Genomic DNA, 13,604 nt, shown 5'->3' with positions numbered 1-13,604 from the left:
AGAAATCTCATACCCATATTCCTAGCTATTCAGCAGAATGATAGCTGAGGATTGTGGTTTGAAACTAATCAGGGGAGGAAAGTATACTAGACTCTTATCTCCAATTAAGCAGCAAAATGCCAGATATGGATCTGTGGCTTAAATAGTAGAGCACACAAGTGGTAGAGCCGTTAGTAAAAATAGCTAATGCACAGTGTCAGTAAAAAAGCTAATGCACAGTGCCAGTACCAGTCCCTGAGTTCAAGCCCCAGTACTGGCACAAAAAAGAAAGAAAGAAATCTGGAAGAGTGAGATCAGAAGTGCTTACATGTATATGTGCAGCTTCTCTTTAACATGGGTTTAACTAAAGGAGATTACATTAGAATGGGAACAGGAAAAAAGTTACCCCACCTTTGTTAGTTCTGTCTACCTGAAATGGAAAAGATTGATAGTTTTTAATGATTCCATGTTATCCAAAGTATTTTTTTTACCAGTCTGGGGCTTGGACTTAGGGTTTTGGCATTGTCCCTGAGTTTCTTTTGCTCGAGGCTAGCACTCTACCACTCGAGTCACAGCACCTCTCCCTGCCTTTTCCATTTATGTGGTACTGAGGAATCGAACCCAGAGCTTCATGCATGTTAGGCAAGTACTCTACCACTAAGCCACATTCCCAGCCCAGAGTATTTTTAACTTCAGAAAAGCAGTGGGCAACAGATGTGAGGCCCCAAAGAGATAAAGAGGTTAGAGAGAATAAGTAAAATCAGCAATTTTTAATATGTTGTCTAGTAAATAATTAGAATAAAATTAGTGTTGGTTTCCAAGGTACAGTATTAACTTCCTTAAAGTATGTGTTTTTACTGGTGTCTGTTTAACTTAGTAATTCAGATCAGCTTTGAGTTTGCACACATTTTGTGTATGTTGGAAGCAGAGAAGGTTAAGGCACTTGGTTATGTCCTGCTATGCCCTGGGCTCTGACTCTCACAAGTTTCCCCTGCCTTTTTAGAGAATATAGTGGTCAGTTGATGTCATTTACAAGGCAAAGCATGAGAACAGGATAGTCAGTCAACACATACTGAGGTTCCACAATGTTACAGTGTTATTGGTAGACAGATGTGTATCTTTGTAAAAACTTACAATATAATCAGGGAACTGGGAAAACACTTCTTGGAGGAGTTGTGTGAGGCATATTAAGAAAAGAACATCAATAGTGTTATTAATGGTTATTAATATGCCTTAATTAATATGGTAACACAGTTTGATAAAAACTTGTTGTGTCCTAGAATGGTGGACGGAGACCACATGGTGCCTTTCTCAGACCTGTGCTTTTACAGTGCTTACTGCAAGGTCTGCTCTCTGTGGGGTTTAAGGTAATATGCTAAAGGGAAAAAGATCCCAGAACATGATTAAATTCCAGCTAAAGCTGGAGCCAGTCAAATGATGAGGGGATGATCAGTGATAAATGATTTGGTTCTAGAGCTCAGATAGTTCTCTTCCTGCCTCCTGACACTTCATGCAAGTTTTCCACTGGGCAAATTGGCCATATTTTAGAGCACAGAGGTCCTTCTGCTTCCCCCCAAAAAGTTAGACTATTCTATTTCTTTGCTATATTCTGAAAGACACTAGTGATTTCTTTTTTTCCCCTAGCAATATGTGGCCTTGGAAAATGAAGCTGTAATGACCAGCAAGTCTCTGTGGTGCCCAACAATCGCATCGATTGGGGACATCTTAATGCCTTCTAACTCAAAACTCATGTTTCTAGATGAAGTAAGAGGTTGCAGTCGCTCATACAGTGACTATTTGTGGCACTGTTTAAAACCAATCAGCTCATCTTTCAAACTCAGACCAAACTACAAACAGGAGGGAACTCATTGGCCTAATAGGGATGTTCATTTTGGCAGTCAGAGGCTTACGCGTGGCGCACAGATGGCTCCTGTCTCGTTTCGTGTAATCCAATCATCCTGCTCCACTGCGTCTCACACTTAGTCTCCAGGAGTAATTGAAAACCTCCTGGTGACAACTGTCTCTTATTCTAGAGAAGCAAGGCAGCTTTCAACACTTCCTTGACGTAGGGTGCGTACATGGCCTTCAGAGTTACAGTGGCTCCAAGCAAGGTAAAGAGAATTTCTTTCTTGATGTGGCCTGTCACTGTGCCTAGCATGATTGCAAATGAGTGTGTTTGAAAAGAAACAAATTGCTTTCACTTCGGGGCTGGGTCCTTTCCAGAAGACTCAGGATTGTAGTTTCTGCACCTCATGGTAAGAGTGGCACTGTAGGGGTGTCGGGCTCAAGAAAGAATCCTGCAACTCATGGACAGGGTTTCTTAGGAGCAAGCCCCCTCTGTTAGCACCTGCCCTTCTGCTATCTGCTTCTGGAATCTTGGCAGTTTGTCCTCTGTCTTTTGTTGTTGTCAGTGGGTGGCGTTTTTTTACTTCTGCAACTTCTAAAGGAAAGGCAAGGTTTGAAAAGAAAAGCGTTGAAGCATATTAAGTTCTAGGATGGTTAGTGTCTTTCTTTTCCCCTAAGGCTAGAGTTAATACTCCTTCAAAAAAGTCAAAGAGACACCACAAGGAAGTTTGTAGAGCCTGAAAACAGTGGTGTAAATTCACACAGATTTAGGGCCTGTAAAGAGCCAGGCTTAAGCAGATGACACTGGAAAAATCAGATTTTTTTCCTCCTTACAAATTAAGCCACGAGTACAAGTTTGTGCTACATTAATTTAGTAAACTATCAACACGATGTGGATTTTCTCAAGCTCATCATGCTCCCTGGCAAACAGCTAAGAAACATTTTCTAGGTCAAGCAAAGTATCATTTCAGGGAAAATAATTGTTTGAGAAACTCCTTTTTACATTTATTTATTTTTATCATCGTTAAGTGATTGTAGAGAGGGGTTTCAGTTGAACATATCAGTTTGTAATTATGATGCATCTTGATTAACGTCATCATGTCTTGATCATCTCTCCTACCTCTCCCAGCCATTCCCCTGGTTCCATTTTCACATAGACACATCAAATATTATGACTGCACTCATCCATATTTCCTCTCTCCATACATCATTTAAGAAGATTTTTAACTATTTGTAATTAATATATAGCTTTGGAATGCAATGAGAAATAATAACTTTTGCTGATGAGATAAAAAATTAAATGATAATATCCTTTCCCTTAAGTAGCTTACACAAAGAATAGACAGCCTATATTTAGTCTGGGCTTATACAACACACAAAACACACACTCTACTCTCAGCAGAGATATCTAATAGTTTTGATTTTAAAACTCCAGAGCTTTCTGTGTAGAATCACAATCTTAAGAATATTAAATCAATAGCCCAATAGTTCTAATTGGTGAACTGGTAAAAAAATTCATGGTGCATCCTGCATTTTATGAGTTAAGTCTTCGCATAGTGCCAATACATCAGCACAAAAATTGCAAACACACTCACAAATTAATAGTAAAAGCAAAAGTGACCTTCATCTGAAGGTAATGCTAAGACTCTACAAATTTTATTGAAGGAACACAATGTGCTCAGCACGTGGATGAATCTTAGCTCCCCCATCTCTGCCATTTAAGCAAGAGAAAAGCTGACTCAAAGGAGAGTCGTGGCCAAAGGCCATTTAATTAATTAGCTATCTGGGGAAATGGCACAAGAAATGGGAAGAAAGCCCAGGTATGAGGACAGTTCTGTTGTTGCTCCGAATCCAGCATGTTGTTGTTTAAGATGCAGTGACTATTGTGCACTTACTACATCGACATCATGCTAATGGAGACTTACCCCACTAGGGTAAAACAAGTGTGTGTGTGTGTGTGTGTGTGTGTGTGTGTGTGTGTGTGTGTGTGTGTAGAGCCCAAAGGTGCACACAGTCTTAAATTTGGAGCTGTTCACATAAACTGGGAAATTTCAGCCCCATATACACTTTCGGGGAAAATGCTTTCAGTAGACTGGGTCCCATGCTGGTGACATGTGACAGGGCCGTGCCTTATTCTGTCTCTAGGAATTTCCCATCAGAACTCAAAAGCAGTTTCTTTCCCTGGAGAGAAGTGTGTGGGACAGGATTTTCTGTCTAACACAAGCAACTGAAGCACTCACACACAGAGACAACAGAGGTGGACTCTGCTCTCCATAGGGGGAGGGTTGGGAAGATAATCTGTGAGCTATACCTTCAGGTTAGACAACTCTGTTCTGATAAGAGTAGAACTGTCACAGGCATCGGGAACTTTCTACTTCACAAAAATCACACAAAGCTTTCCTGTTTTCTAGAATAAAAATAAGATTATTTTGAAAGGATTGAATTCCACGTTCCCAAGGTACTTCTAAACTTTGAGAGACTGTGTGCTCCCAATGCTGCGTAAACTGCTTCTGACTATAGAGAAGGAAGAAAAACCATAACAGTTTTTAAAAATGAAAAAAAACGAGTTCATGATAAAAATAAAACATCATAGTCAAATAATATTTATTCTAGAAATGTAAGAATTGTTCAATCTTAGGCTTGTAAATGTAATTAGGTTATCCCTGTCATCTTCATTGATGTTAAAATACTTTTCAATTTGATTTGACTCATTCTTGAATAAGACCCTAAATAAATGGTCTTCTGTGATATTACTATAAAGAATGACACAGAGAGACAGAGAGAGAGACAGAGACAGACAGAGAGAAGAGAGGGGGGTACTAATTTATTTAAAGTTGGTTTATCTGTGGAGAGTACTAAAGATATTATCAGAAAGACAAAGAAGCAGGCAAGAACAAATAGCCATTAAATAATATACTAGAGTCAATACAATCATACCAGGACAATAACAAAAAAGTGTTCTAAGAATTGGAATAGAATTGAAATCCTCTCTGTTTATAGATTGTATTATATGTATCTGGAAAAATTCAAGAAAAAAATTAATGCAGCACTAACATTTGCAATACAAACTATCAGTAAGATAATAGGCTATTAAATTAGAGTATGAAAATCAAAAGACTTTCACACACAAATAATAGCTAGTTAGAATGATATTAAGGACAATAAAACTTCAGTACATTAGTAGCAGAGGGGAAATTTATTTAATAATAAACAACTTATAAAAATAAAAAAAAATAAAGAACAGGGAGAGTAAAAAATCTATATGAGCAAAGACTAAAATACCCCTGTTGTGGCATGGATAGAAAACGTCTACCAACTCATATATTTAAAGGCTTGTTTGCCAACTGGCTGGCTTTTAGGAAGGTGAGCAGGTCTTCAGGGCTCTACTATCACTGGCAGATTACCTCATGGATTCATAGTCTGGTGGTATCATTGAGAGGTCTTGGGAACTAAGAGGTGGGGCCTGGTTGGAGGCAGTAGGTCATAGGGAGGGAGGAGGCCTTGGGAAAATATATCTTGATTCTGGTTTGCACTTGCTTTCCCTCCTCCTTCCCACCTCTCTCCCTTTCTTACTCCCCTTCTCCTTCTTCTTTCCTCTCTTCTTCTCAGGAGGAGGACAGCATGACTCTGCGACTCTATGTCACCATTCTGCCATGACACTCTGTCCCACCACAGGCCCAGAAATAGCAGCACACACTTCCCTAATATTTTAAGAAGAGGTTGTATACAAATAGTTTGGGAGTCTTTCTACCAAAAATAAATGTATATTTCAGGAAAATATTAAGTAGCATTTAGGACATACAATTTAAGAAACCCTTTCTTTCATTAAAAAATCTAAGAAATACATAACAGAGGGGCTTATTCATGATGTCAGCATCTAAAGACAAGTAATTTTGTATGTCTTATTAGATGAATGTCTTTGTAGGACCTGAATTGAAGAGAGGGATGTAAGTTCTCATTTACTTCTCACCTCTAGAAGCTACAGATTTTGACCAAAAGAATCAGAAGGTTGCTTAACAGCAATCTCACTTGAAAGCTTATCCAGGCCTCCCATTATTCTCTGAGTAGTAAGATTATGGGTGATACTGGTTGTTTTACTTATATTTTTTCCCCAATTCTCTACAATGGCTTTTAGTTTGATAATAACATTTATTTATACTTTTGCCTTTTATGTTGAATGCTTTGGTGATTGAATTAATTAATTAATATTCTATTGAGAGTTTAGAAAATCAAAGAGGAAACAGCCTCTGAAGGATCCTGGATTTCTTGTTGTTGCTGAGCTAAAACAATACAAACACATACACACATATGTACACACTATATATACACACATATAGACATCTATGTACATCTAGCTGTATATATGTGTATATATAGTATGTATATAGAGAGAGTGTGGAGGAGAGAGCGAGAGAGGTTAGGCTGGGTATTGAACTTGAGATCCCTCTGCCTCAGCCTCCCTGGAGCTAGGGTACCACAACGCCTCTCTTTCTAAAGTGTTTAAGACCTTCTAGAACTTTAAAGTTCTGGGAAGAAATTTGAAAATCCTAAACTGAAAATTGATTACCAGTTTTTGAAAACAGGGAAGTTTATTTTACCTTGCTTCAAGCACTGTACTTCTAATCCCAAATTACTCCAATACTCCAAAGAGTATTACTAATTTTCTTAATAGCAAGGATATTCAAAGTATTCTATTTTTCCTGATGTTTGTCTTACTAATTGTCTAACAGCAAATATACTGAAGACAGGCCTGTTACTCTGCTTCTTTTGGGGAAGTTTCCTGGGTACTGTCTCTTATATCACCCCTTACTTTATGATGGCTTATTGAAAAGTCACCATGACCTGTATTCAATGTGCTTTGTAATACAGACACTCATATTTGCTTTAGAAGAGTATATTTGACTCATAGACAGCCGAATGGTCCTATCAAGTGTCTATCAGCACCTGTAAAGGAGTTCCCTCTATTCTCCTTTTGCCAGACCATCCATGGTTTATCAAACTACTGTCTCTGTTTTTGTGTGAAGAAGAAAAGAGCTTGTTTACTTAACAATAGAATTGGGATAAAGAGAGAGAGAAAAAAAAGTAATCAGGAAAGTTTAGATACAACATGGGAGATTATTATAGGGCCAATAGGTGACCAGTGCAGCAACTACTTAACTATTGTGGATCTTGAGTGGTGGCAAACTAGGGCTGAGTGAATGCAGAAATGTTTTCCTTAACTAATTCTGAAATTGTTTCTACTATCCCAATTGAGTAAGTAAGCTTTCATTTCCCAGAACTTGAAGAAACTGATTTCTTTTGGTTGGTTTTGTGGGGCTTGAACTCAGGGCTTGGACATTTTCTCTGAGCTCTTTTGCTCGAGGCTAGTGATATACCACTAGCCTCAGCTCCACTTCCAGTTTTCTGGTGGTTAATTGGAGGTAAGCATCTCACAGACCTTCCTGCCTTGATTGGCTTAAAACCATGATCCCCAGATCTTAGCCTCCAGAGTAGCTAGGATTACTGGTGTGACACACCAGAGCCAGGCTTAAGAAACTGAAACTTAAATATAATTTGAAATGCTAATCCTACAAATATTTATTCAACTTGTGGCACATGCTATAGTTGTACATGATGAATTTCCTAATGAGAATGTGCATAATTTCTCCCTGCCAGAATTTAAATGTACTATCTTTAAATGTACCTATGTAGTTAGAGTTGGAATTATCTTTTGACATCTAACATTTTGAATCTGGAATCCATGAATAGACCTGAGAGGGTCTGTGAAAACATTGAAATGACACATTTTTGTATATTTGTGTTGTATTTTGTTCTTTTGCACATTCTGTATTTTAGATTAGATGTGTGTGGTTGTTGCTCTTGTTGGCTTGACTGGGTAAGAAACACCTGTGGGGCCAGTGAAGTCCACTTTTGCGTGTGTCTGTGATGTTTTTTTCAGAGGTGATTGCATTTTTCAAAAAAATATGTTTTTTGATTATTGCAGAGGTGATTTATAGAGACATTTACAGTTCCATAATTCAGGCAATGAGTGGATTTCTTTTTTAACCATGTCAATCCTTCCCTCGCTAGATGACTTAATTTTGAGGACTGTGATCTACTGAGTGGATTAATAGATCAGTGGTGTCATAAAGTGATGGTATGATTGGGAGGTGATGAAAGGTAGGAGACAGGGCCTAGCTGGAATAAGTAGGTTAGTGGATTTTGTCCTTAGGGACTGAATCTTGCCCTGGCCTCTTCCTGTATCCTTTCTGTTTGCTTCCTGGCCACCATTAGGTAAGTGCTGAGCTTGCCAGGCCCTTCCCACCACAATAAACTGACACCTCTGAATCATGAGCAAATTAATCCTTCCTCCCTTAAGCTGTTCTTTTAGTCCAGTGAAGAAAGGCTAACACAATATTTATAAAGAAAATGAGACAGACAAAAAGGGTTAAAACGCCACAGCTTTATTTTATGCATAAGAATATTATCGAGAACTTAGCTTAAAGCCATGCAAGATTTAACTGGTAGAGACAAGGTTTTTCTCCTGCTTTCACTAAAAATGATAAAATATGAGAAATCATGATTTTACACCGTAAGGACAAACACCTTCAAGAGATTTTTCCTTTCTACCAGAAAGATATATTTTAGATTCAGAATCATGCTTTTAAAAATTACAGATTAAAATGAGAACCAAAAAACCCCAAAATATTGTTTTCTAACAGATTATACTAAATTCTAGTAATGTGCATAGTCTAGAATCATGTCCATTTCATTAACAAGTTATTCAGATTTTGAAAGGAAAATTTGGCTAATTGGATAGGAAAAATTGTTTTCCATTTTTGTTTTAGTGCATATTCTTTATTATTAGTAAAATAGATTTATGTATGCTCATTTTAGTAGGAAATTGGTTTCATTCCCTTCTTTTTTAAGAACCCAACTCTTCCATCCAATTCCCCTTTTCAATTCCTGCCTGGGAGCGTTTGTCACCTGGACAGGTTCCAGTGTGTTCAGATGATGTTTACACTACAGTAACCTGAGAGGTTTATTAAAATGCAGCTAGCAGGATTGAGAGTAACCAAGTGTGAGAACCACATAGAGGGCATGTAGACTGTGAAGTATGCAAACCTTCATAATTTTTACTAAGAGCCTAAATCATTAGGAAGTCTAGCTTACTTATTTTCTATGAAGTAGTTTTGTCCTTCTCATCACAAATATGTTTACTTTCTGATTGGAAGTCCATAAACTTCATTAAAAAATCAGCTTTGTGAAAATAATTTCTCTGCACTTCTGATTCTTCATTTATAAGATAGGGTCATAATCTCATTATGTTTGTTTTGTTTGTGAGTTAATCAATGCAAGTGTGCTTTACAGAATCATATAAATGTTGATATAATTGTCTTTTCTAATTGTTTACTGTGTGATTATTTTGTCTCATCTCACTCCTTCCTCTATGTTTCAATGAAGTTTGAAACAGCTTTGGGCAGATTATCAACATTGACTAATTTCCTGCTAATTGATTACTACTGCATTATATCTCAAAGATTGCTTTTATGTGGGGGTAAGTGAACTCTGATCAGTCATAACAGATACTCATTAAGTAACACAGTGTCTCTAATTCTGTCATCACTTGAACTCATATTAAGTCATCCAGTTTATGTTTATTGAGGACCTACTATGTGCTCAGAGTCATGCGAGACACAGCACATACACTAGTGAGATAAATGGACATATTTCTTCATCACCCATCTCTTCTGAGATCAAATGGGGTTAGTATGACAGGAAAATTAAATCCTGAAGTGAGATTGATTAGAATGTATTATAAACATATGTGGAAATGCAACAACAAAATCTCCCTCTGTATAAGTAATGCTAATATAACATAAATTTAAAAATTAAAAAGAAAAAATTAGACTCTATGTCTATGAGTTATTTTATTTAAAGTACCATAAAACAATATGTGGAAGACTCCCCACTGGGGTATTAATGACTGCCACAAAAGAATTTCAAGAGATAAATGAACAGAGGGGACTGTTATTTCTAGATAGAGCAAATAGGAGCTTTCTCCTTGAGTCTTGTCCAGTGAAGCCAGTGTAGACACTGGAAAGAAAGATGGTTGAAGGATTCCTGCAGCTGGAGTGTCCCAGGTTCTTTGAACCTCTGACCCACAGAGATGCCTGGCTAGGATGTACATAGAGTCAATCCAGACCCATCTAGTCTTACAAAGAAATGTTCTTGGTTTAGGGGGGTCTGAACACCTCAAGGAATGAAACTTTCCTCTCTGTTGTGTTTTTGCACTCTTTTATTTCAATTCATTTCAATCCATTAGTTTCAACTCACTGAAAAAGGCTCTATTGCTTTGAGGGTGAAAGAAAGGTTGGCATGAAAGTATTTTGGTCAAAAAAGAAGAAAATTTGGTGGGGGTGTGTGGTTTGAAGGTAGAACATGTCTAGCATGCATAAGGCTCTCATGGGCTGAGTCCCTGATGCGCACAAAAAATACCATGATGTGAAGATCAGTTGTAGTTTTTGAAAAGCAGCTTATAAAGCACGTCTATCTTAAATTTTCACCAACTGCAGACTTCTGCATGCTTATTCCAATTTCAGAATAGTTTTACAATTATGCACAAAAATACAAGTTTTTTTAATAAATTGCACTTCTAGTGATTTGTAGTAGAATGTGATAAATCTTCAGTTACAGGTAATTACTCTCCGTAGTCAGACTAATGAGGGCTGTGTTAAAGAGAGAAAAGAGTTAGAAAGCACCCAACAGAGTATGGTAAGCCAAGCAGGGAAACTTCTTAGAGGAAGTTGAGATGTCAGCTCAGGCCTGAAATGATGAGTGGGAGTTAAGTTTCTGAAGAAAAGTGCAGCTAGTTCTAAACAAGGGGAGTGGCATTGACCTTTCCCAGGAATAGAAAAGTGCTTCAGTATGCCTGGTACACGAAAGAGGAGAATGAACACAAAGGAACCAGCAAAACCCAGAAGTGACCTTCATCTGAGTGCAAGATAACAGTGGGAAATGCTTTCATGGTTTTCTTTTCTCTCAGCTCCTACATTAGAGGTAATATTGTCTCATTAGGTTTGTTATAGAAAGAATCTGAGGAAAAGAAATGTTCAATGTTGAGGGTGGTTTGTTTTTTTTTTGGTTGTTGTTTCAATTTTATTTTATTTGTGGTGGAAAATCCCTAGGGATTTTCATGGGGGTTCTAGAACTTGAACCATATCCCCAGATTGCTAGAGATTTTATTTTTGAGAAAGGGTCTTGCTAATCTCTGTCTAGGTTGGCCTTGAGATCTATCTACTTCTATATCCTAAAAAGGCTGAACTGTTTTCTTCTTCTAAAATGTGCTCAGGGGCTGGGGATATAGCCTAGTGGCAAGAGTGCCTGCCTCGGATACACGAGGCCCTAGGTTCGATTCCCCAGCACCACATATACAGAAAACGGCCAGAGGCGGCGCTGTGGCTCAAGTGGCAGAGTGGTAGCCTTGAGCGGGAAGAAGCCAGGGACACAGTGCTCAGGCCCTGAGTCCAAGGCCCAGGACTGGCCAAAAAAAAAAAAAAAAAAAAAAAGTAAAATGTGCTCACACAAGAGAATGAAAAACAGATACTAGAGAGAATTTGGCTATTTTCCGTAAGGATGAGGGGCCCTAGAGTTGGGAGAAAAAAAGAGTGAGACTGAGAAAGAAGAACAATGGGGAGAGTCTGAGGCTGAAATCACGAGTAGGGGCACGAGAAGAAGTGCTGGAATGATAGGGACCACAGTGTCAAAAGGAAGAGGGGCCCTTGGGTGAGACAGAATTCCCACAGATCCCCATTAATTCAAGGCAGTTGTGAGGGGAAGGTATGCTCCTTTTGCTAGCAGATATAGCTCATTGCTTCCTCGGTGCTCTTATATAGTCCGGCAGAAAGCATGGCTGCTAATTCCTGAGACTTTTCTAATCCCATAGAACTGCCCAGTGAACATCATCAATATGGATCATAATTCCTTTTAGGCATCACTGTGGTCAAGATTAAACAAAACAAGGTCTTCACAGTGGTTACCTTTACATACCCAGATACCAGCAAAGCTTATCCTTTGTCCATCCCTAGGGAATTGAGGCATGCCTCAAAATTCCATGACATAAAACTAGATTTCACAAGTTTATAAAGATACTCTCCCTGGTTAAGGAAATTTATTGAGCATTATTTATTAGTCTATTCTTAGGATATTATAAAGGATAAAAATGATGAATCAGATGAAGAGGTGAATAAGTGAAATCCCGAACTGTGGAGCTTCTTTCCTTGCTGAGTTGGGGGCATGTATTCACCAACTCTAAAACTCTCCGAAGTCCACACGGTTCCCATCTCCCACCCCTCCCCAGAGGTACATGGACTGACAGAGTTCTAACCACCAATAACATGACTGGCTCCTTTGCCAATCAGCTACCAGCTAAGCTACCTAGAGCCCCAGCCTACTAAAGACACACTTGGCCCTTCAGAGACTCCTGGTCTAGAAGCCCTGGAGCCGGGAAGCAGGGAAGACCAAATAAGTATCAAAACAGCATGTTCCTGTGATTCCAGAAGTTACCAAGACTTTGGAAGCTCTGGCAAGATCAGAGACCAAATACTTATTTCTTAGGTCCTAGAAAACAAGAGCATTGTTTATTTTTACTGCATGCCTCACATCGTGACGCTTATGGTAGCCATGTTAGCTGAAAGGTTCTGGGAAACTGAGAACTCATCACTCCTCATTTCCAGCCTTTAGTTTTCCACCACCTGGCTCTGCTGAGCCAGTGCTGCATCTGATAACTGCTTTTCCTTCTCTTTCTACCTGAATGTCTTTCTGGCCTTTTTAGGCATGGAAGAGCATTTTGACAACAAACATGTTCAGCTTGCCTCATCTACCCATTGAGATTTTCCTTCTGGCATTCCTAGGATTGTTCTGGAATGCCTCTGGTCCTTCTTACATGTGTGACAGTCCATCATTATCTGCGATCTCTGCTTTGCAGAGACTCTTTCCAAATTTCTTCCAGGCCTGGAGTTTGCATTAAATGCCACATTGGGGCTCTGTTCTGATTTTACCATCAGGCAAGAGTCTTAACCTTGCATGAAGAGGACTTGATGTTGAAGTGAATGTGGGAGCACTTGAACTCCTGTGCCCTGGTTTATTGTCACGTGAATACTTCTATGTTTGTGTCCAGATGAATCATCCCTTGGAATATGTAGACTGGATGTAGTCAGGAACATACCTCAAAAAAATTCCAGGAAATACATACTCAAAGTTGCTGTGAATTTCATCATTCATGAAAGGATTATCTTTGCTGTTACCACATAGATTTGGTTGTGGTTAATTATTCCTTATCTTAAAGTATTTCCATGCACAAAGGAAGTATCTCATCTTCACTGTGAACTCCTAGGCAGAACTGCAATTTGGTCTAAGTAAGTTTCCTCTTACCTGGCAGATATTGGAACAAATTTCTGTTATCAGTTTTGTATAACACAATAAGAGCAATGGGCTTCTATTTTTGGTATTCATTGTGATGTGTGTATGGTATGCTGATTGCAGAAGATAACTCAAAAAGTATTTTCACAAGAATTGTTCTGAATAGAAAATGAATTTCTTCAGCTGTTTTGTTATGATTGGAAGGTAATACCCTGTCTGTCTCAGCAAGGGTGATAGTTTGGTGGTGAAATTTGCTGTACATGATCACAACCCAGACTGCTTCTGAAGCAACAGAGTCTTCTTAATTTCATGTTATACTCTACCCTTACATTTTAAAAGACTCAATGGAAATGGAAGTTAACACAACCTGAAGGATTTTG

General features: G+C 38.5%; 1 protein-coding gene across 1 annotated transcript in view; it reads left to right on the top strand.

Annotated features, from left to right (window-relative positions):
* The first annotated feature begins 2,016 nt into the window (after positions 1-2,016).
* Positions 2,017-13,604, top strand: part of Tmem244 (transmembrane protein 244) — a 33,122-nt gene continuing 21,534 nt past the window's right edge. The window contains exon 1 of the mRNA XM_048354674.1: positions 2,017-2,090. Coding sequence (XP_048210631.1) covers positions 2,058-2,090 — 33 coding nt within the window. The 5' untranslated portion in view covers positions 2,017-2,057. The remainder of the gene's footprint in view (positions 2,091-13,604) is intronic.

Source organism: Perognathus longimembris, chromosome 9 (genome assembly GCF_023159225.1).
Source record: "Perognathus longimembris pacificus isolate PPM17 chromosome 9, ASM2315922v1, whole genome shotgun sequence".
NCBI classification, from domain to species: domain Eukaryota; kingdom Metazoa; phylum Chordata; class Mammalia; order Rodentia; family Heteromyidae; genus Perognathus; species Perognathus longimembris.
Note: the sequence above shows the minus strand (reverse complement) of the source record. Positions and strands in the feature narration are given on the sequence as shown.